The 25,357-nt window shown below is 37.3% G+C and overlaps 1 protein-coding gene across 1 annotated transcript in view; it reads right to left on the bottom strand.

Moving 5' to 3' along the window:
• Positions 1-1,226: 1,226 nt before the first annotated feature.
• Positions 1,227-25,357, bottom strand: part of LOC135630735 (probable polygalacturonase) — a 46,027-nt gene continuing 21,896 nt past the window's right edge. The window contains exons 3-7 of the mRNA XM_065137898.1: positions 3,725-4,087; positions 2,653-2,773; positions 2,188-2,362; positions 2,017-2,087; positions 1,227-1,927 (exon numbers count right to left, since the gene is read on the bottom strand). Coding sequence (XP_064993970.1) covers positions 1,227-1,927; positions 2,017-2,087; positions 2,188-2,362; positions 2,653-2,773; positions 3,725-4,087 — 1,431 coding nt within the window. The remainder of the gene's footprint in view (positions 1,928-2,016; positions 2,088-2,187; positions 2,363-2,652; positions 2,774-3,724; positions 4,088-25,357) is intronic.

Raw genomic sequence — 25,357 nt, 5'->3', positions numbered from 1 at the left:
GCTCAGATGGCCCTCTATGGCACCTCCGATGCATTGATGTGCCGGGCATTTCCGACCACCCTGAGGGGATCGGTACGAGCGTGGTTCAACCGACTGTGCCAATCTTCGGTCTTATCCTTTGACCAGCTCACCAGGGAGTTTGAGCAGAACTTCCTCACCAACGTGCGACCTAGGCCTTTCATGGCCACCCTGCGAACTTCCTCTTAATATAGTATCATTCTAGTCAAGTTTTTTTGTTATTGGGATAGGTGAATTCTTATGGATCCACCCCCTGAAGGAACCAAATATGATAATTTTTTATCATTCGGCTCGAGCAAGAACGAAATGAATGGCAAAAATTGATTCGTATAAAATCTACTTTTCATACATATCTTCACGTATCATATATAATGACTCTATGCAAGGAATGATTTACTAAATTCTATTTTCTAGGGTTGCAACTATTTATTGCAACTAATTTAGTTCTTATAGGTAAATGCTCGATATCCAAGTCGGCTTATAAATTTGATCGTAATCAAGTGTATTTTGGATTGCCTCATATTTTTTGATTGGTGTTTATCCCCTTAATATCTTTATTTTTTTACGTACAAAATATTTACTTGTTACTAATAAAGTCCAACCTATGTTCTTCCTTAGATCTCTTATTTCACTTTGATAGTATTATAGATTTGGATCGATGAAGAGGAAATGAATATGTTTCCATACTGTAAATAAGGAAGTGGAATAAATAGAATATCGAATCATCCCACCTCACTTATTTTATTCTATAGGATCTAACGAAGCCTGTTGATGCATAACATGATTCAGATATGATCATAGAAAAAGTTCTCCTCAAATAAATCGACCTGTCCTCTACAACATAGGGTGCTTACGTGGTATTTAAAAGTGAAGATACATTGGGTTATGAATTCAAATGTTAGGGATAAAATCAATCGTTTTAGTGACAATCATAAGTCATCCTCTCTTTGAAAAATTCATTTCTAACTATTCGTATCAAATAAAGAATATAACACTTCCAAGTTGAAGAAAAGTATTCAAATAAATAACATGTCTTATTTTTTTCAATAATCCATATTTATAGCAATGAAATATTATTGGATATTTCATCTGCCTTTGGATATTATATGATCAATTACATCTGCCTTTGTTCAAGGCAAACATTTTAATCTGCCAAGCTTCAGGACATCATAGGTTATGCCATTAAACCATGAGTTGTAGAAAGCATCTCAACTCATGGTTTGGCTCTCACACTCCTCTAGCCCAACACCATTCACAGGTAGATCATCTTCAGGGAAGGGGCAATGCGTTATACGATCTGGATATTCCGGAATCTGCGCACAAGGAGTGGGCGTCACGTGACTCGATACGCCCTCCACGTCGGTGCAGTTCCAAATCGGCTTCTTCGACTTCACCACCTCCGCCGTCACATTGTAGATGCATATTCCGGTGAAGGGCGCGCCGGGAATCCCCTCCAGCTTCGCGGCCATGGTCACGTTCTCGGCCACCACGTTGCTGTAACTGATATTCTGCACCACCGGAATGGCTTTCGGATCAAATTTGTCGTCCGGGTGCTGCCCGTAGGTGCCCGTCATCCAGAAGACCCACTTCATTGTGTGCAGATTCATTCTTCTCACGAATATGTCCTTCACGTAAGCTCCCCTTCCGATGGTCGTCTTGATCCTGACGCCGGATTCGGAGTGGATGGCCGTGATGTCTTCGGCCCGGACATCTTGGATTCCTCCCGACATCTCGCTTCCCAGGGCGATGACAGCGCTCGTGGGGGAGATGCAGGTGAGCCATCTGATCACTATGTGTTTGCTTGACATGTTGAATGCAATCCCGTACTCATCCCAACCGCTTTTAATGGCGATGCAGTCATCGCCTGAGACTATGTGGCAGTCCTCAATGCGGACATTGGAGGATGAGTCTGCGAAGAAGAGAGAAACCACCAAAAAGAATCAATCGAAACAGCAACATAGAATCTACAACCCAAGTAAATGTAGGTTCGATATCCACCTGGATCGATCCCATCAGTGTTGGGAGAGTTGACCGGTGCAAGAATTGTGATGCCTGAGACGATTACGTGGCTGCACAGTGCATTCATTCACGTTAACATCAGATTGTAACAATAGAATAGAAAGCAAAAGAAGCCTTCAAGTGTTCTGAAAGTAGATTATTAATATAAACCTGCTGTACACTGGATGGACATTCCACGATGGAGAGTTAACCAATGTAATGTTGGAAATCAGCACTTGTTTGCAGTACATCAATTCAATGAGGTATCCACGAGTGTAATTGAGTTCTTTGTTACGGAACATTTTCCACCAGGTTTCACCTTGTCCATCGATAGTTCCATTATTCCCTAAAAATAACAATAAAACTTGTTAGCATCAGGACGTGGTATGTTGCAATCAAATTATATTCTGTTCCCCATCTATGATGCAAACAAGTTAGATGATGATATGTATGTGTCTTCTTGTCCATCAAAGCACGCCAAAACATCATAAACTGAATTAAATGTTATAGTTTTTGACTAAAAATAATTTTTTTAATCTAAATTTTAGGGGATCATGGAATGACAACACGACGCAGGCTTTATGAATTTAGAAGTAATGTGATAGAAGTACTGGAAATATGCAACGTATATACTACCTGTTATGACCACATCGGTTAGGTTATATCCCATGATGAGATTACTGTATCTACTCCCAGTCGCATCTCTTCCTCTACCGTAGGAGGGCAAAGGGTCAATGATCGGCCACTCATTGATATCCTGCATAAGCATATCACTAATTGTCTTAGTTGATGCAGATTGAACAAAAGAACATAGTATTAAAGCTTTTATTAGCTACCAATAAAAAAAAAAAAAAAGAGTATCCATGCAATTCATAAGCAATGTTATCCAAGTTGCAGTGTGAGAAGCCATAAAATGGGATTGCAGAATAGAAATTTATGTTATATAAGCTGCAGTTGAAATCTAACTTGTTCTCCCAAGTTTGTAGCATTAATAGAGTTTTGCTGTCTTCAGGAAACCCAATTAGCTACACAGATCTACAAGGTTTAGTCAAAAAGAAAATACTGAGAGATTGGATGACAGTACTCTTTCCTACAAAATATGAGAGAGTTTGTGGTTCTCCTGTTTTGAGAGTCTAAATAGCAGTTTTGTGTTAGAAAGTCATCCGCCTAACTTTTAGACTGATGGTGGAGCCTAAAATTAATGTAAGGGTAAGGTCCACACTGCATTCCATTCTTATGCTGGTTTCCTCGCATCCTTTCCTACCTTAAAGTTCTTACACTCGGAAAGAATGCCATTCTCAATTAAAACTTATTAATTTTGGAGCGTAATCTTCAAGATCTTGACTATGCACTTCTTAGTTCACTTCTTTTCACTCATCAGTCCAAAGCGATGACTATGCACATCGGATTAGACTTGTGAATTCTCCTTGGAGATGAGATGAAGGAAACGTCAGAATAGTATACACTCGCTATGTAACGTTCTGGTGAGGCTCACCAGTGACGAATCTATTCTTCATCTTCACCGTTCATCTGGCGAGAGCTGTCAGATGAACGGACTCGGTGGGAAGGGCTACTAGCCATAATCACCACCGAGGATGATAGAGGCGATGGTAATGGCAAACAAGCCGTGAACGATTATGAACATGCACTCTACATCGAAATAGATGGAGGAGAAGGTGGGGGAAGGGGGCGGAGGAGGGAGGCGGACCTGAGTGGCGAGGATGACGGCGTCGTGGTCGAGGAAGAGGGTGAAGTGGTCGGCGAGGTTGAAGGGCCCGGTGAGCCACCGGCCGGCCGGCACCACCAGCATCGCGTCGCCGTCGTACGCCACCTTACTGAGGTTGGCCACGGCCGCCGCAAAGGCCGCCGTGTTGGAGGTCACCCCGTCGCCCACCCCGCCGAAGTCCGTCAGGCTGGCCACGTGGGCCCGGCATCCTCTTGCCCCCACCGCTGCATAGTGGAAGGCTTCTAGCTCCGTCGCACCACCTGCCTGCCGGTGGTGGCGATGGCCCTCAGCGATCCCTATGAACGCCGCTGTTACCACCGTCCACAGCACTAAAATCATCAACACCTGTACGTAACCGAGAAAAGTTGGAGTTTGAAGGATTAAAGCTTTAAGATAGGATTACTAGGAAAAAGAAAAGAAAAGGAGAAGAGGTGTTACATGGAATATTGGCTGCGAGTGCTCCATTGTCAGAGAGATGTGTCGGAAACAGAATGCTTCCACGGCTCGGCTCTTGTTCTATATATAGAGAGAGATGGAGAGAGAGAGAGAGAGAGAGAGAGAGAGAGAGAGAGAGAGAGAGGAAGGCTAATTATAAATTATGTTATGTAATTAGTTAATTTCAGTATGTTGATTCGAGCTAATTATAGATTATTTATACTGCAAACTAGAGTATGCATAACTTTAGATAGTTATATTGTCCTTGGTTGAAAATAACATGTTTGTTGAGACAGTCTGATCTCTCCTTTAAAATGTGATTTGTCCTACTCCAATGATATATTTTAGTTGACATATTATTGAGCAACACATAAGTCTTTTGTTACCACAATAATAAAATCGTAAAGTCTTAACCATTTGTACTTGACAAAAGCTATCATGAATTAATTTGTCTCTCTGCTATAATAAACTTAAATGGATTGATTATCATCATATTAAGATTAATTTGTTTCAAGTTGGCCCTTATAGGCTTGTACAATAGTTGCTACTTTCTTAATCATGACACCAGACCTATTTGTTATCATTATAATATTTTCAGCCCTATTTGTTATCATTATAATGTTTTGGCTTGACCCTTTGGCATATTTTTTTCTGAAATAATTGTTACTCTAACAATACGTTGAACCATATCATGAGAATTTCTTTTTTAATTGTCTCTCACATTATCTGATGCAGTAGCCTTGTAACTAGTATCACATCCAACTAGGGTAAATTGCGGGATTACACCTTTTTAATACTTTTTTTGTTTTATTGAACTTTCGAATCTAAGTCGTCATATGAAAAAAAATATAAAAAGTGAAAAAAAGAGAATCTAGTTCTCTTTTTAGATTGACATATAGTGGATTTTAGATCCGAAGATGGTGTCCCTATAGATTTCATAAAGTTTTTTCTAAGATGACACCGAAAGATATGCATTGTAGATCTGATATATTATTATTTGATTTTAATTTTGAATTAAAATTTTTTCATATTACATATAGCATATTACAGATTTTATGTTTACAATTGATATCGGACCTAAGTTCTTGAGATTAAATACCTTAGATCTTTTCTTTTCTGATTTATGATGCATAAATTATTCATGTATATTATCGATTTAAATTCTTATCTAAATGTGAAAAAAAAAATTTCATTGGTGCTCACATCATCTGATACAGTAGCCTTGTATAATATAGCATCTTTCCACATGTCTTACATCAGATTGCACCCTTTTAACACTTTCATTTTTTGTTGGACTTCTATAATGTTTTATGTAGGATATATTTTATTGGCGAGACTGCCTTGCATGTTGATCCTTTTACTTAGCTTGTGATTAGATTTGATCTACCAAGTTCGTGCTCCTTAATAGGCATTTTTTTCTTCTTTCTTTGTGGCAATATCACTTTCGTTGAGAAGTTAAGACATGGTTCATTTTTATGTTTTAGTTTAAATTTATTTTTCTTTCTTACATATGTCATGATTCTCATCTGGCTTTCTTGACTAACATTATTTGCCCCTACAGTACTTCTTATATCATGACAATATAATTTATACCATTAAGGCATAAACTATAATGTGATGATATAATGATTAGTGGCAATTGTTAGTCATATTATGAGCCATTCGTAGAAGTGGTATATAATTAAGTTTTGTACGTGATGTAACAAATGATTTCAAGAGAAATAAATGATTCAATGATATGATTAAATAATAGTATTAGTATAGTATGATTTAAGAGGAAGTAGTAGGATCCACTAGAACACTACAGTAGAGGTATGTTGAATCAAGAGTAGACATAAATATTTTTATAATAGTCTTTTCGTTCTATCATCCCTTATGAAAGGTCAAGCCAATACCATAGCTATTGCAATGCAAAGGGTTTTACTTGAGAATTAGAAGGAACATGAGATTGAGAATTAGAAGGAACATGTATCCCATGTGCAAACTCTGAGAAAGTGTTGCATGGATATTCTACGATAAGTACTGAAGAATCGATACATAAAATTTTACTAAATTTGATAGAAATTGTATTAAGAAGTAATATATATAGAGTTAGAGATGCATCCATTTGCATAAAGGGCCCTAAATACATAATTGCTCCAGATATCATCTCACTAACTTGACGGAATCAATTGATTTATATATTAGTGTTGAATCTCATATTTTGATGATGAAACCACTTGATATGTGTTTATGTTTTAATCTGTATTTTGAGAGATGTAGGATGCTCCAATCAAGATGAGATAATTAAAGCAGAAAAAATCATGTTGTGCTGGAGGAACATGTCAAAAGATTGGACGTCGGGCCGGTGGATCGGTCGACGTATCGACAGAAGGCTTCGGGTCGTTGACTCGGGCATCGGGCTAAGAAGAGCGGGTATTGTGCCAAGGATATTGGAGTTGCGGAGTCAACTGGCCGATTGGGCAATAGGCCGCAGGAGAGGACGATGCGTTGAAGAATCGGACGAAGCGTCGATGGACCAATGACATGCCAGACAACTTGGTTAATTGCTAAGGATTAATTATCTCGATCGAAGTTTTGTTTTACATGTGCAGGATTAACTATGATGAAAGTAAGACATGTAGCAGGAGTTGCGCCGGAGTCAAGACTATGATCACGTTGGGAGTTCGAGAATTCGACGGAAGTTCGGACGGTTGTCGGAGGTTCTACGGGAACAAATCCGAGAAGTCCAGGAGCTTGCCAAAGAAGCTCGTCGGAACTTGCCAAGTGGATCGTCATAAGTCCAGGAGTTTGCCGGAAGTCCGCAGGAGCATCACTGAGGGTTCATCGGATGATCGACAGAAGCTCGTCGGAAGAAGCGATTGACGCACCGAAGCAAGTTGCAGTAAATGTCTTAAGAAATTCGTAGTTAGCACGATGATTAAGTTAGAAATGGGAGGTGATCCCATTAACTTAATATTGGGGCAATTGGGCCCTTGACAGACCCAAATTAGGCCGAATGGATCAGCCCATTCAGACCCAGATTACTTGGCCAATGGTGGCACCGCCTGGGTCGGTGGTGGCATCGCCCAGGGCTTAGTCTCTGAGCTCTGGCTGGGTTGTGCAACCGCCTTTGACAGAGATGCAACCAATTGATCTCGGTCTCCGAGCTCTGGTTGGGCGGTGCAACTGCCCTAGTCAGGCGGTGGCACCGCTTGAGCTCAGTCTCCGAGCTTTGGTAAGAGGTGCAACCACCCCTGACAAGAGGTGATACCGCCTAGAGGCTCAGTCTTCGAGCTCTGCCAGGCGGTGCAACCGCTAGACCCCATAATTCCGGGAATTGATAGTTTTGAGCTCAAAATTCAAATTGGGTTGGGGCCTATAAATACCCCACCCTTTCAGCAATGAAAGGGTAACCCAAAGGCACCAAAAGCTTGATCTTACTCTGTGATTTTAGAGCTCAAAAGTGTTGCAAAGTCTAGAAGTTCTCCTCCATCTTTTCTTCCAAGTTTTGATCTTTCAAGAGCGGAGAGAAAAGTTTGTAAGGGTTGTCTCCTAAGCCCGTCAAAAGGAGTGAAACTGTAAAAGTGTGGTTGGCCTTCGCCTATTGAAGGAAGGCCTCTAGTGGACATCGGTGATCTCGTCGGTGGAGGAAGCCAAAAGTGGATGTAGGTCAAGATTGACCGAACTACTCTAAATCTCAGATTGTATTTACTTTGAGCATATTATCTTTACTGCAAACCTCCTCAATAGCTTACTGCCTTCTATGCATTTATGATCGTGTTTCAAAGTTCAGTATTTTCCGAATTGGTGTTTAGACGTAAATCAGTTTTATCGTACGAACATCATATTTCAGTTTACACTTACATTCTAATTTCCATCATAACTACAAATTGCCTTCATAGACTTGCTTTAACTTCATCTTGCTTGATCATAAGTTAAAGTGATTTACAAATCAGCTTTTCTACTGAAATCGCTCTTATCGTACGAACGCAGTTTTAATCGTCGAAAGTTTTCCACTGCACTAATTCACCCCCCCCTCTTAGTGCTCTTGATCCTAACAATTGGTATCAGAGCCTGGTATTTCTCATTTCGGATTTACACCCGCGAGAAATGGCTCTTCATGGATTTCAAGAGGGCTTATCAGTTGTTCATCAATCATTGTTTAACGGATTGGACTACACTTACTGGAAAACTCGAATGAGAGTTTTCTTGATTTCTATGAATTTGGATTTATGAAATATTATTGAAAACAGTTTTCAACTTCCCTCTAAACTGATGAACGAATGGTCGGATTTGGAGAAGAAGTATTTTTTTTTAAACGCAAAGGCTATGAATGCCTTATTTTGCACTTTGGACAAAAATGAGTTCAATCGGATTTCTATGTGCGAAACGGCTTTTGATATTTGGCGAACACTTGAAATCATGCACGAGAGAACTAGTAGAGTCAAAGACTCGAAAGTTAACATTTTATTGCATAATTTTGAGCTTTTTCGAATGCAACCAAGCGAGACTATAAGCGACATGTACACCCGTTTCACGGATGTCATCAATAATCTAAGAGTTCTTGGTAAATCTTTTTCGACTTTTGATCTCGTAAGCAAGATCTTAAGATCCCTTTCAAAAAGGTGGGATCCTAAATAACGGCAATACAAGAAACAAAAGATTTAAATATTTTTCCACTTGAAGAACTTATCGGTTCATTGATGACAAATGAAATGGTGCTCAATGCACATGATGAACATAATGAACAAAACAACCTTCCAAAGAATAGGAAGGATTTTGGACATAGAACATTTGAAGACCATTCGAGCATAAGCTCAAGTGACGGTGAACTTAAACTACATATGAAACAAAAATTAAAAAGCAAAAAGAATGGAACTACTTACTTTGAATGCAAGAAAAAGAGCACAAAGTGAGATGAATCGAGGTCCTCCGAAGACGAGGAGAAAATCAAGAAAGGCGAGGTGGCAAACTACGCCTTAACAGCATTCAACGATGAGGTAATCGAAACCCCCTTAATTTGTTTTGAAATTACTTGATGTTTTTCATGATGCATTTTCTTTTTTTAGAATAATTATTTTAATTGAAAATTGCATATTAAAAAAAATATTTGAAAATGCAAGAATATGATCATGCTCGTAATTTGAAAATAATAATGAAAATTACCTGTTTCATGTTAATGAAATAAAATGTTAGATTTAAATCTAATGATCATATGTATGTTTTTCTTAAGAAAAAAAAATGTGTATTTCGATTATTTCTGATTTTGATTAAAACCATGCTTAATGTCTTAATGAAAATATTAAGAAGTTTAATATCATGCTATATGTGGTTAAGAAGTAATAATGTGTATCATGTTGATTTCCATTTTTATATCTCGATTTTGATTAAATAAAATCATGCTTGAAGAAATGCATAATGATGTAATATTAAATATTTTGATACTATGATTGATAATTTTACGCATGAAATTTTAAGTTATACATGATGATAAGCATGTGTTATTTTCATGAGTGTATTTGAAAAACATAAGGCAAAAATATGTCCGAATGCATGAACTTATTAAAATCATTTTTCAGACGTCCTTAATTCACTCACTAAATTACTATAATGAGAAACTTACACTATTACATGCCTTAATAATATGTTGGAAATTATGTGTTTTGGATACAAAAATTTCCATGATCATGAGCACGTTTTATCTTCATGATTGTATTTGAAAATCTATAGCAAAACCACGTCCGAATGCATGAAAGTATTAAATTTCATTTTTCTTGATCCTAACAATTGAAAATCTAAAAATATCATTGATTTTTGACATATGGAATAAACTAGCAAATGCATCTCTCATAGACTTATCTTGTGAAAAATATCTTTCGAGAAATGGATTTAATGATTCCTTATTATATCTTTAGAGAAATAGTTTTACGTGCAAGGATTTGATTCACACATATCTTGATCCTTGTAAAAATGAAGTGTGCTTTAATATCCTATCAATTTTAACTTCATTCAAGTAAGTTCACTAGTGACTTTCCTCCTTCATGCAAAAAAGATAATAACAAATAAAGAGGAAGAAGTAATGAAAGCTATCTCTAAGTCATGTTTTCCTTAAGTTATTTGTAAAATTGATATCTTATCACTTGTTGAAAAATGACATAAACCTAGTTGTGGCATGAATCATTACCGCACTTACATTTAAAACTTGTTTATATCGTTCTCCTTTTTGTTGATGACAAAGGGGCAGAAAAATATGAATTGATACTATGAGTACTATATTTGAATGAGAAATAGATGAAATGCTATGATTGCTAAATACTTGAAATGTTTGAATCATGTTAAGATATCAATAACTTGCATCGTAATTTTACTTGCTGATATCTTACCATGTGATGAAATGCTATGATTTGTTGCTAAAATGATGCATGCAATACTTATGCTTTTTATTATGATGTATGTGATGTATTGCATATGATGTAAATGATGATTAAAATTGCCTTAATTTGAATTCAAGGTTTATTGCAATTATGGAATTTTGAAATAAGAATGATTACTCACCTTTGTCATAATTTAGAAATTGACATAAAGGGTCTTCCTTTCTTTTTGACAATGACAAAGGGGGAGATAGCTGGCTTTCACAATTCAAAAAGAAAGCAAAAATTGCACTTCTCAAAAGAGAAGAAATTGCTATCTTGAACATCACCAAGAATTGCTAGATTGAAATCTCAAGAAAATGCAAAAATGTGCTATCTGGCCTATATCAAGATGCAAAACATGCTAACTTGCACTTTGTAATGGAAGCAAAATTGCTAGCTTAAACTTTGCAAAGGAAGCAAGAAATTGCTTATCTCAAAAGAGAAGCAAAGATTGCTAACTTGCATATTTCTAGAAGCAAAAGTGCTATCTTACCTATCGCAAAGAAAAGCAAATATGCCAACTTACATATATTTGAATTAGCTATCTTGTATGTTGTAAAACTTGCATATCTAAAACTTGATAGCTTGAATGTTCTAAGCATGATGTAACATTTGCTAAATTTTCTAGCTTCAAAATTGCATGATGATAAAACTTGATATTCTATTTTTCATGCAATGAGTTAAACTTATATTCTAAACACAAGAATAGTTGGAATTCTCCTTTTTGTTGATGACAAAGGGGGAGAAGTATGATGTTATGCATAAGTCTCTGCATAAGTTCATGATGAGTGTTGCAAGTATTCATGATGAACATTACAATGACTTGAATTCAGTTTGAATTCAAGGTTATATCAATATGGCATATTGATAGGGGGAGTTTGTTTAAACTCCGGGAGTTAAGGATAACTCCATCATCAAGTAGTTGTCATCATCAAAAAGGGGGAGATTGTTGAATCTCGTATTTTGATGATGAAACCACTTGATATGTGTTTATGTTTTAATCTGCGTTTTGAGTGACGCAGGATGCTCCGATCAGGATGAGACAATTAAATTAGGAAAAATCATGTTGTACTGAAGGAACATGTCAGAAGATTGGACGTCGGGCCGGTGGATCGATCGACGTATCGACAGAAGGCTTCGGGTCGTGGACTCGGGTATTGGGCCAAGAAGAGTGGGTATTGTGCCAAGGATATCGGAGTTGCGGAGTCAACTGCCTGATTGGGCAATAGGCCGTAGGAGAGGACGATGTGCGGAAGAATCGGACGAAGCGTCGAGGGACCAATGACATGTCGGACAACTTGGTTAATTGCTTAGGATTAATTGTCTCGATCGAAGTTTTGTTTTACATGTGCAGGATTAACTACGATGAAAGTAAGACATGCAGTAGGAGTTACGCCGGAGTCAAGACTATGATCACATTGGGAGTTCGAGAATTCGACGGAAGTTCGGACGGTCGTCGGAGGTTCTGCGGGAAAAAATCCGAGAAGTCCAGGAGCTTACCAAAGAAGCTCGTCGGAACTTGCCAAGTGGATCGTCGCAAGTCCAGGAGTTCGCCGGAAGTCCGTAGGAGCATCACCGAGGGTTCATCGGATGATCGACGGAAGCTCGCTGGAAGCTCGTCGGAAGAAGCGATTGATGCACCGAAGCAAGTTGTAGTAAATGTCTTAAGAAATTCGTAGTTAGCATGATGATTAAGTTAAAAATGGGAGGTGATCCCATTAACTTAATCTTGGAGCAATTGGGCCCTTGACAGACCCAAATTGGGCCGAATGGATCAGCCCATTCGGACCCAGATTACTTGGCCAGAGGTGGCACCGCCTAGGTCCGCGGTGGCATCGCCTAGGGCTCAGTCTCTTAGCTCTGGCTGGGCGGTGCAACCGCCTCTAAGAGAGATGCAACCAATTGATCTCGGTCTTCGAGTTCTGGCTGGGCGGTGCAACTACCCCAGTCAGGCGGTGGCACCGCCTAAGCTTAGTCTCCGAGCTCTGGCAGGAGGTGCAAACACCCCTGATAAGAGGTGATACCGCCTAGAGGCTCAGTCTTCGAGCTCTGCTAGGCGGTGCAACTGTCAGACCCCGGAGTTCCGGAAATTGACAGTTTTGAGCTCGAAATTTAAATTGGGTTGGGGCCAATAAATACCCCACCCTTTCAGCAATGAAAGGGTAACCCAAAGGCACCGAAAGCTTAATCTTACTCTGTGATTTTAGAGCTCAAAAGTGTTGTAAAGACTAGAAGTTCTCCTCCCTCTTTTCTTCCATGTTTTGATCTTTCTAGAGAAGAGGGAAAAGTTTGTACGGGTTGTCTCATAAGCCCATCAAAAGGAGTAAAATTGTAAAAGGGTGGTTGGCCTTCGCCTATTGAAAGAAGGCCTCTAGTGGACGTCTGTGATCTCATCGGTGGAGGAAGCCAAAAGTGGATATAGGTCAAGATTGACCGAACCACTCTAAATCTCAGTTTGCATTTACTTTGAGCATATTATCTTTACTGCAAACCTCCGCAATAGCTTACTGCCTTCCGCGCATAAACAATCATGTTTCAAAGGTCAGTATTTTCCGAATTGGTGTTTAGACATAAATCAGTTTTATCATACGAACATCATATTTCAGTTTACGCTTACATTCTAATTGCTATCATAATTGCAAACTGCCTTCATAGACTTGCTTTAACTGCATCTTGCTTGATCACAAGTTAAAGTGATTTACGAATCGGCTTTTCAACCAAAATCGCTCTTATCGTACGAACGCAGTTTTAATCGTCGAAAGTTTTCCGCTGCACTAATTCACCCCCCCTCTTAGTACTCTTGATCCTAACAATTGGTATCAGAGCCCGGTATTTCTCATTTCAAATTTACACCCGAGAGAAATGGCTCTTCATTGCTTTCAAGAGGGCTTATCGGTTGTTCGTCCATCGTTGTTTAACGGATTGGACTACACTTACTGGCAAACTCGAATGAGAGTTTTCTTGATTTCTATGAATTTGGATTTATGGAATATTATTGAAAATAATTTTGAACTTCCCTCTAAATTGATGAACAAATAGTCGAATTTGGAGAAGTATTTTTCTTTAAACGCAAAGGCTATGAATGCCTTATTTTGCGCTTTGGACAAAAATGAGATCAATCGGATTTCTATGTGTGAAACGGCTTTTAATATGTGGCAAACACTTGAAATCACGCACGAGGGAACTAGTAGAGTCAAAGACTCGAAAGGTAACATTTTATTGCATGATTTTGAGCTTTTTCGAATGTAACCAAGCGAGACTATAGGCGACATGTACACCCGTTTCACGGATGTCGTCAATAATCAAGAGTTCTTGGTAAATCTTTTTCGACTTTTGATCTCGTAAGCATGATCTTAAGATCCCTTTCCAAAAGGTGGGATCCTAAAATAATGGTAATACAAGAAACAAAAGATTTAAATATTTTTCCACTTGAAGAACTTATCGGTTCATTGATGACATATGAAATGGTGCACAATGCACGTGATGAACAAAATGAATAAAATAACTTTCCAAAGAACAGGAAGGATTTTGGACATAGAACATTTAAAGACCACTCGAGCATAAGCTCAAGTGATGGTGAACTTAAACTACAAATGAAACAAAAATTAAAAAGCAAAAAGAACGGAACTACTTACTTTGAACGCAAGAAGAAGGACACAAAGTGGGATGAATCGAGCTCCTCCAAAGACGAGGAGAAAATCAAGAAAGGTGAGGTGGCAAACTACACCTTAATGGCATTGAACGATGAGGTAATCGAAACCCCCTTAATTTGTTTTGAAATTACTTGATGTTTTTCTTGATGCATTTTCTTTTTTTAGAATAATTATTTTTCTTGAAAATCACATATTAAAAAAATATTTGAAAATGCAAGAATATGATCATTCCCGTAATTTGAAAATAATAATAAAAATTACATGTTTCATGTTAATGAAATAAAATGTTAGATTTAAATCTAATGATCATATGTATGTTTTTCTTTAGAAGAAAAAATGTGTATTTTGATTATTTCTGATTTTGATTAAAACCATGCTTAATGTCTTAATGAAAATATTAAGAAGTTTAATATCATGCTATATGTGGTTAAGAAAAAATAATTTGTATCATGTTGATTTCCATTGTTATTTCTCGATTTTGATTAAATAAAATCATGCTTGAAGAAATGCATAATGATGTAATATTAAATATTTTGATACTATGATTGATAATTTTATGCATGAAATTTTAAGTTATACATGATTGTATTATTTTCATGAGTGTATTTAAAAAACATATGGCAAAAATGTGTCCGAATGCATGAACTTATTAAAATCATTTTTCGGGCGTCCTTAATTCACTCACTAAATTGCTATAATGAGAACTTTACACTATTACATGCCTTAATAATATGTTGGAAATTATATGTTTTGGATACAAAAATTTCCATGATCATGAGCATGTTTTATCTTCATGATTGTGTTTGAAAATCTATAGCAAAACCAGAATGCATGAAAGTGTTAAATTTTATTTTTCTTGATCCAAAAAATTGAAAATCCAAAAATATCATTTATTTTTGACATATGGAATCAACTAGCAAATGCATCTCTCATAGACTTATCTTATGAAAAATATCTTTCGAGAAATGGATTTGATGATTCCTTCTTATATCTTTAGAGAAATAGTTTTACGTGCAAGGCTTTGATTCACACACATATCTTGATCCTTGTAAAAATGAAGTATGCTTTAATATCCTATCAATTTTAACTTCATTCAAGTAAGTTCACTAGTGACTTTCCTTCTTCATGCAAAAAAGATAATAATAAATAAAGAGGAAGAAGTAATGAAAGCTATCTCTAAGTCATGTTTTCCTTATGTTATTTGTAAAATTGATATCTTATCACTTGTTGTTGAAAAATGACATAAACCTAGTTGTGGCATGAATCATTACTGCACTTACATTTAAAACTTGTTTATATCGTTCTTCTTTTTGTTGATGACAAAGAGGGAGAAAAATATGAATTGATACTATGAGTACTATATTTGAATGAGAAATAGATGAAATGCTATGATTGCTAAATACTTGAAATGTTTGAATCATGTTAAGATATCAATAACTTGCATCGTAATTTTATTTGCTGATATCTTGTCATATGATAAAATGCTATGATTTGTTGCTAAAATGATGCATGTAATACTTATGCTTTTTATTATGATGTATGTGATGTATTGCATATGATGTAAATGATGATTAAAATTGACTTAATTTGAATTCAAGGTTTATCTTAATTATGGAATTTTGAAATAAGAATGATTACTCACCTTTGTCATGATTTAGAAATTGACATAAAGGGTCTTCCCTTCTTTTTGACAATGACAAAGGGGGAGATAGCTGGCTTGCACAATTCAAGAAGAAAGCAAAAATTGCACTTCTCAAAAGAGAAGAAATTGCTATCTTGAACATCACCGAGAATTGCTAGATTAAAATCTCAAGAAAATGCAAAAATATGCTATCTTGCCTAACTCAAGATGCAAAACATGCTAACTTGCACTTTGCACTGGAAGCAAAATTGCTAGCTCAAACTTTGCAAGGGAAGCAAGAAATTGCTCATCTCAAAAAAGAAGCAAAGATTGCTAACTTGCATATTTCTTGAAGCAAAAGTGCTATCTTACCTATCGCAAAGAAAAGCAAATATGTCAACTTGCATATCTTTGAATTTGCTATCTTGTATGTTGTAAAACTTGCATATCTAAAACATGATAGCTTGAATGTTCTAAGCATGATGTAACATTCGCTAAATTTTTTAGCTTCAAAATTGCATGATGATAAAACTTGATATTCTGTTTTTCTTGCAATGAGTTAAACTTATATTCCAAACACAAGAATAGTTGGACTTCTCCTTTTTGTTGATGACAAAGGGGGAGAAGTATGATGTTATGCATAAGTCTATGCATAACTTCATGATGACGTGTTGCAAGTATTCATGATGAACATTGCAATGACTTGAATTCAGTTTGAATTCAAGGTTCTATCAATATGACATATTGATCGAGGGAGTTTGTTTAAACTCCAGGAGTTAAGGATAACTTCGTCATCAAGTAGTTGTCATAATCAAAAAGGGGGAGATTGTTGAATCTCGTATTTTGATGATGAAACCACTTGATATGTGTTTATATTTTAATCTGTGTTTTGAGTGACGCAGGATGCTCCGATCAGGATGAGACAATTAAAGCAGTAAAAATCATGTTGTGCTGGAGGAACATGTCAGAAGATTGGACGTCGGGCCGGTGGATCGGTCGTTGTATCGACAAAAGGCTTCGGGTCGTGGACTCGGGCATCGAGCCAAGAAGAGCGGGTATTGTGCCAAGGATATCGAAGTTGTAGAGTCAACTGGCCGATTGGGCAATACGCCGCTGGAGAGGACGATGCGCCGAAGAATCGGACGAAGCGTCGATGGACCAATGACATGCTGGACAACTTGGTTAATTGCTTAGGATTAATTGTCTCCATCGAAGTTTTGTTTTAATTGTCTCCCAACTTGTTTTACCAATGACAAAGCGTCGATGGACCAATGACATGCAGGAGTTGCGCCGGAGTCAACACTATGATCACGTTGGGAGTTCGAGAATTCGACGGAAGTTCAGACGGTCATCGAAGGTTCTACGGGAACAAATCCGAGAAGTCCAGGAGCTTGCCAAAGAAGCTCGTTGGAACTTGCCAAGTGGATCATCACAAGTCCAGGAGTTTGCCGGAAGTCCGCAGAAACATCACCGAGGGTTCATCGGATGATCGACGGAAGCTCGCCGGAAGAAGCGATTGACGCACCGAAGCAAGTTGTAGTAAATGTCTTAAGATTACTTTGTCCGAATGGATCAGCCCATTCGGACCCAAATTACTTGGCCAGAGGTGGCACTGCTTGGGTCGGCGGTGGCACCGCCCAGGGCTCAGTCTCCGAGCTCTGGTTGGGCGGTGCAACCGCCCTAGTCAAGCGGTGGCACCGCCTGTAACACCCCTCATTTCCGAATTTTCGTATAAATTTCTGGTGATAATGTAAGCATCTATTTTAAATTGACAAAAGAAATAGAGTATGAATCAGAGGTAACTTATTTTTAAGATTTGGGAGATCTGTTCAAAAAAAAAAAAGAAAGAATCTGAGGACCTATATGTAAACCCTAAGGACCTAATCGTGAATATGATAAAAAACAAGGACTAAACTACAAAAAGCACAAAATGACAAATTCGACCGCTTAAGCCTCTCTGCCTTCGTTCTTAAGGAAGCAGAGAAGGCAGCTACGTGGATGATCAGGGAAAGAAAGAAAGAAGAAGAAGGAGAAGAAGAAGAAGAAGAAGAAGAAGAAGAAAAAAAAATTTGGGGTTTTAAGGGTTCTTGCCCAAATCTTTTCACTTAGGGCCAAAATTCTCAAAGGCAAGTGTTTCTAACCCCATCCTACAGAAAAGTAGTCTCTGTTTTTATGTTGATTCAAAATAAACTGAAGGATTTCTATTTAGAAACTGATATGTCTCTCTTTGGACATAGAACCATGGATTCTGAAATTTTTTCGGTAAACTGACCCCAATACACTGTTTCAGCTAAAATTTTTAGTACAAAATGTGAATTTAGGAAGGAACTATTTTGTTTGAAATTAGACTCTTATAACTTTCTTTTGACACTGATTTTGTAGATTTTGGACACCGAACACTTACCCAATCATCTGTTTTAAATGAGCCTATAGATGCTGCAAAACAGGGATCAAGATTTCTGACCTTTCGATACTAAAATGCCTATAACTCTTTGTTGAAAATTCTGATTTGTTCCAAATGACTTCGTCCGAAACTAGACTTGCAGACCTCTCTTTCGACATATAGTTTGAAAATTTTGGAAATCAAATGCCTACCCTATTATCTGTTAAATCCGACCCTATGTATTCTGCAAAACAGTGATTGTGTCCTTGACCTTGTGTTACCAAACCAAAGGTAACTCCTTGTGGGAAACCCTGATTCGTACGAAACTTGTTTCGATAGAAAACAGATTGATATATCTTTCGACAGTAGTTTTTGTATAGGTATTGGAGCATAATTGATAATTTGAAGAATTTGTTCTGTGTGCCACTTAAATTCTGTCAGAAGTCGAGCTCTGGTCGATTTCGCGTATTCTGTTTCATTTCTTTGAATATGGAATTCATCCAACCTTCTTATTTGAATTGAGCTAAATATGATTGCTTGGAATCCCTGTATACTCTTACTTTCCTTTCATTCCAAATCTGAATACATTTGTGAGAGATTTGTTCCTTGCATCGTATTGTCTCGAAATGGCACATGTACGTTTTGTTGTTCCGCGTGTGCTTCCGATATATGCTACTTATTGATAAAACTGCCCTCTTGTACTCCGGTGTTTGTGGGATTGTTTGGACCTTTGCCAGAAATGGTAAAGGGTATGTGCTTAGAGCCTGCGATGCTCTGCCGGCCCCCTCTGACTTCACCTAGACGTGGGTGGATGGAGCTCCCAGACGTAGGAGACTTCTGTCTGGTGGTCATTCAGAAATGGATGAATCACAATTCTGTTTCAGATCCCACTACACCTTCTGTATGTTTGATATGATATCCAGAGCTTTGGTTATATGTTTTTGTACATGCTTTGGATAAGAATGATATGAATGCAACGTCAAAGACGACGTTTGAGCTTCTGTTTGGTATGTGATATTGATAAGCTCCGAAATGTTTCATTCATTGTTGTTATGCTTTGAAATGTTCCATACGCTGTTGATATGCTTCGAAACATTTCATATGCCATTGATAAGCTCCGATATGTTTCATTTGTTATTGTTATGCTCCAAAACGTTTCATTCGTTTCTGATATGCTCCAATTACTCTATGCCCCGTATGTTATGAACCAAATATGTATGATTGAAAAGACAATTGTGATTCTGCACCTAACGATATTGTGTCTACGAATTCGTATATTCTGCCTCGTATTATGAAACTTTATCTCTTTGGAAATTGTCCTATTTTGATATGGATATGTTAGTCACTTGCTGAGCTCTATATGCTCACCCCGTTTGTTGATAAATTTTTCAGGATAGCGTATCGCTTGCTTAAATGTTAAGATTGGGCTGAGGCAGTGGAAAGTTAGAAGATTTTGGGCAGATCTGTGTTAGCATATATGTATTTGTTGTATAAGCCACTCTGCATCTAATGAAATGTTGACGATGAATCTAAACCTGTGGATTTTGTGTAAGTTAAAGGATCCCTCATGTTTAGGATTTTGGAATGTTAAGTTAAATTCATGTAATGATACGAACTTATGGTAATCGTTGGTTTGGTGACTGCATAGACTTCCCCACTTGTGAAATTATGTTGTGGTTATTATTTTGATGAGTTAAGTTCAGTTTGTTTGTATTATCGAGTGATGTGTGGGATGTTTATGAACTGCATAGGGTTATGAATTTGTAGACTATAGAGGTGAAATTTTTGATCTGAATGTTTTCTTAGTGACCTCAAATGTGTGTTTGGATCCTGGATTAGTTGTGATGAAAATTTTAAATATTATCGATATTTTGAGGGGCGTGACAGGGGTGGTATCAGAGCATGATTTGAGAATCACTAAGAATATTATTTTTTTTTAGGTTTATTGACTATCATTTAGAGATTGATCAAAGAAAATATTCTTTTGATGTTTTAGGAAGCAAGGATGACGAGATCATCTAGTTCTCCTATTGCATCTACTGCTGATCAATTGAGTGGTATCATGCGGACTTTGGAGACTATGGCACAAGTTATGCAACAACAACAACAACCTGTCCTACCAGGAAGAAATGATGGAACAGGAACATCAAACCAGACGGGGTTGGGAATTGAACAGTTTAAGAAGCTTAGTCCTCCTAGTTTTAGTAGTGTGTCTGGTCCAATGGTGGCAGAACGATGGATGATGCAGATAGAGAAAATATTTGATGCCTTAAATTACCCTGATGATCGAAAGGTTTTTCTTGCCACCTTTATGCTGGAAGGAGAAGCTGAATACTGGTGGAGAATGATTAAGAGGATGTCTGAAATCAAACATGAGCCAATGATATGGAAGTTATTCCAAGAAAAGTTTAATGATAAATATTTTCCAGATTGTATGAGAGAGCAAAAAGAATTGGAGTTCTTGAATCTTATCCAGGGAAGTTTGACGGTTACAAAGTATGAATCTAAATTCACTGAGCTCTCCAGGTTTGCCACACATATGACTGATGATGAATCTAGGAAGGCAAGAAGGTTTGAAAGGGGATTACGGCCAGCAATAAGAAGCCGAATGTCAGCTTTAAAACTACAAACATATGCAGATACGGTAGAAAGAGCTTTGAAAATTGAACGAGACATGGAGGAAATTCAAGAAATCATTGGCAAGAACAAAAAGGACAAATTTACTAGCAAAAGCAGAAGAGAAAATGAATATGAAGCTAGTAACAAGAGGTTTAAGACATCTGGATTTGAGAAATGGAAACCATTGCAGAGGACTCAATCATGTGTAAAATGTGGATTAAATCATGAAACAAGTCAGTGTTTTCGGGTGATTGGAGCCTGTTTTGCTTGTGGAAGGTTAGATCATCAATTAAGAGACTGCCCACTTAAAAGGAAGAAAGAGCCACTATCTCCTAGACCCTCAGCCCATGCTAGAGTATACGCTATCACTGAACAAGATTCTAAAGCTTCTAAATCAGTGGTGGAAGGTATTCTTCATGTTTCTAAAAGAAATGCAAAAGTTTTGTTTGATCCCGGCTCCAACTTATCTTTTGTTTCACAATACTTTGCTTGTCACTTGGATATTCTACCTAGACCCCTGGATTATATGTTATATGTAACAACTGCTGTTGGAGATTCATTGGCAACAAACTTGGTTTACCCATCTTGTTTGATCTCTATTGGAGAACACGAACTCTTTGCTGATTTGATTATCCTAGAGATCCAGGGTTTTGATATTATACTTGGCATGGATTGGTTATCTTCTCATCACGCTAGTATTGATTGTTACAAGAAAATAATTACTTTCTACATACTAGATCAACCTATATTTTTCTTTGAGGGCATTAAGCATGATTTGCCTCCTTGCTTGATATCAGCACTTCAAGCTTATCGTCTTATGCAGAAAGGTTGTTTTTGTTATATGGTGTGTGTAAAGGAGCATTCAAATCAGGAAACCCACCTAGATGAAATTTCAGTGGTCAAAGAATTCCTTGATGTATTCCCAGATGACTTGCCTGGTTTACCTCTAGATAGAGAGGGTGAATTTGCTATTGATCTGGTCTCCAATACAACCCTAATATCTAAGCCTCCCTACAGAATGGCACCACTCGAGCTAGAGGAATTAAAGAAGCAAATACAAGAATTATTAGATAAGGGTTTCATACGACCCAGTGTATCCCCATGGGGTGCTCCGGTACTATTAGTGAAGAAGAAGGATGGAACATTGAGGCTTTGTATTGATTATAAACAGTTGAATCAGGTGACCATCAAAAACAAGTATCCCATACCTAGAATTGATGATTTGTTTGATCAACTGCAGGGTGCACAAGTATTCTCTAAGATTGACCTGAGGTCAGGTTACTATCAGTTGAAGATCAAGGAGGAGGATATTTCAAAAACAGCTTTCAGAACTCGAGATGGTCATTATGAATTCTTGGTGATGCCATTTGGTTTGACAAATGCCCCTGCAGCTTTTATGGAACTAATGAATAGGATATTTCAACCACTCTTGGATATCTGTGTAATTATATTTATTGATGACATATTGGTGTATTCAAGGAGTAATCAAGAGCATGAGGAACACTTGAGAAATGTATTGTCCATACTAAGAGAAAAGAAGTTGTATGCAAAGTTCAGCAAATGTGAATTTTGGTTGAATGAAGTTGCTTTCTTAGGCCATGTGATTTCAGGGAAGGGTATATCTGTTGATCCAAGAAAAATAGAAGCTGTAGTTGAATGGGAAGCACTAACAAATGTAACGGAAGTTAGAAGTTTCTTGGGCATGGCAGGTTATTACAGGAGATTTGTGGAGGGATTTTCTCGAATTGCTCAACCTCTCACCAAACTCACTAAGAAGAATATGAAATTTGTATGGGGTGATGATTGTGAGCAAAGTTTTCAAGAGTTAAAAAGAAGATTGACTAGTGCCCCTATTCTCACTATTCCAAGTGGTAGTGATGAGTTTGTAGTTTATACTGATGCTTCAAGAAAGGGCCTAGGATGTGTTTTGATGCAGGAAGGGAGAGTAATTGCGTATGCTTCTAGGTAACTTAAAGGTTATGAATTGAATTATCCAACTCATGATTTGGAATTGGCAGCAATTATTTTTGCTCTAAAGATTTGGAGACATTATTTGTATGGTCGACAGTTTGAAATCTTTACTGATCACAAGAGTTTGAAATATATTTTCACTCAGAAAGAGTTAAACATGAGGCAGCAAAGATGGATAGAACTTCTGAAGGATTATGATTGTGCCATCCGTTATCACCCGGGCAAAGCCAATGTTGTAGCTGATGCACTTAGAAGGAAATCTACAAGTTTTATGGCTAGTCTAGTCGTGAAGCAATGGAAGTTATTAGAAGAAAATTTTGATTTGAAAGCTTTGAGGAAAGAGCAAGACTCGATGATATTGATGGCCTCCATTCAAGTGCAATCTGATCTTATTCAACAAATTAAGGAAGGACAATTACGAGATCCATATTTAATCTACTTGAGGAATGAAGTAGAAAAGGAATTGAAGCCACAATTTCAAGTTTCAAAGGATGGCCTATTGAGATTTAGGGAGAGAATATGTGTACCAAATGAACCGGATATCAAGAATCAAATCCTAAAGGAAAGTCATACTTCGAAGTACACCATATATCCTGGGAGCACTAAGATGTATAGAGATCTTCAAAGTCATTATTGGTGGGAAGGCATGAAGAAGGAAATTGCAATGTATGTTTCAAAATGTTTGACTTGTCAGCAAATCAAAGTAGAACACCAAAGACCTGGAGGGTTGTTGCAACCTTTAGATATTCCTGAATGGAAATGGGAATGTATTACTATGGATTTTGTTTCAGGACTACCTAGAACCTCTAGAAAGCATGATGCTATTTGGGTTATCATCGATAGGTTAACAAAATCTGCACACTTCCTACCGATTAATATGACTTATTCACTTGATAGACTTGCAGATTTATATGTTAATGAAATAGTAAGACTTCATGGTATTCCAAAGGAGATCATCTCTGATAGAGACTCCAGATTTCTCTCTAGATTCTGGAGAAGATTACAGGAATCTATGGGCACTAAAGTCAAGTTTAGTACTGCATATCATCCTCAGACTGATGGTCAGTCAGAAAGAATAATTCAAACACTTGAGGATTTACTTAGAGCCTATGTTATGGATTGGAAAGGTGAATGGGATAAAGATATTTCACTTGTTGAGTTCACTTATAATAATAGTTATCATTCAAGTATTCAGATGGCTCCTTATGAAGCTTTATATGGGCGGAAGTGCATAACACCTATATGTTGGGAGGAAGTTGGTGACAGAAAGCTATTAGCACCGGACAAAGTACAAGAAACTATCGAGAAAATTCAAGTTATAAGGAAAAGGTTAAAAACTGCTCAGAGTCGTCAAAAGAGTTATGCCGACAATAGGAGACGAGATATTGAGTTTGAAATCGGAGATTTTGTATTCTTAAAAGTCTCCCCTTCTAAAGGCATTATAAGGTTTGGAAAGAAAGGAAAGTTAAGCCCAAGATTTATTGGACCTTTTGAGGTTCTTGAGAGGGTTGGTTCTGTCGCTTACAGGATTGCCTTGCCACCAGCATTGAGCCATGTCCATGATATATTTCATGTCTCGATGATTAGGAAGTATATATATGACCCTTCTCACATCATTGAGTATGAGCTGATGGAGATCGATAGAGATTTATCTTATGTGGAAGAGCCTATTCAGATTGTTGATAAGAAAGAAAAAATCCTAGGGAATCGGGTCATCCCACTGGTTCAAGTAATTTGGAGACATCATGCCGGAAAGGAAACAACTTGGGAGCTAGAGGAGGAAATGAAAAAGGTGTACCCCCGTCTTTTCGTCGATAGAGGTACGATAAATTTAGAGGACTAAATTTTTCTTTTAAGGGGGGGGAGGTGTAGCACCCCTCATTTCCGAATTTTCGTATAAATTTCTTGTGATAATGTAAGCATCTATTTTAAATTGACAAAAGAAATAGAGTATGAATCAGAGGTAACTTATTTTTAAGATTTGGGAGATCTATTCAAAAAAAAAAAAGAAAGAATCTGAGGACCTATATGTAAACCCTAAGGACCTAATCGTGAATATGATAAAAAACAAGGACTAAACTACAAAATGCACAAAATGACAAATTCCACCGCTTAAGCCTCTATGCCTTCGTTCTTAAGGAGAAGAAGAAGAAGAAGAAGAAGAAGAAGAAGAAAATTGGGGTTTTAAGGGTTCTTGCCCAAATCTTTTCACTTAGGGTCAAAATTCTCAAAGGCAAGTGTTTCTAACCCCATCCTACAGAAAATTAGTCTCTGTTTTTATATTGATTCAAAATAAACTGAAGGATTTCTATTTAGAAACTGATATGTCTCTCTTTGGACATAGAACCATGGATTCTGAAATATTTTCGGTAAACTGATCCCAATACACTGTTTCATCTAAAATTTTTAGTACAAAATGTGAATTCAGGCAGGAACTATTTTGTTTGAAATTAGACTCTTATAACTTTCTTTTGACACTGATTTTGTAGATTTTGGACACCGAACACTTACCCAATCATCTGTTTTAAATGAGCCTAT

The sequence above is a fragment of the Musa acuminata genome, chromosome BXJ3-2, assembly GCF_036884655.1.
Source record: "Musa acuminata AAA Group cultivar baxijiao chromosome BXJ3-2, Cavendish_Baxijiao_AAA, whole genome shotgun sequence".
NCBI classification, from domain to species: domain Eukaryota; kingdom Viridiplantae; phylum Streptophyta; class Magnoliopsida; order Zingiberales; family Musaceae; genus Musa; species Musa acuminata.
The sequence above is the reverse complement of the archived record's forward strand: the minus strand, read 5'-3'. Positions and strand labels throughout refer to the sequence as shown.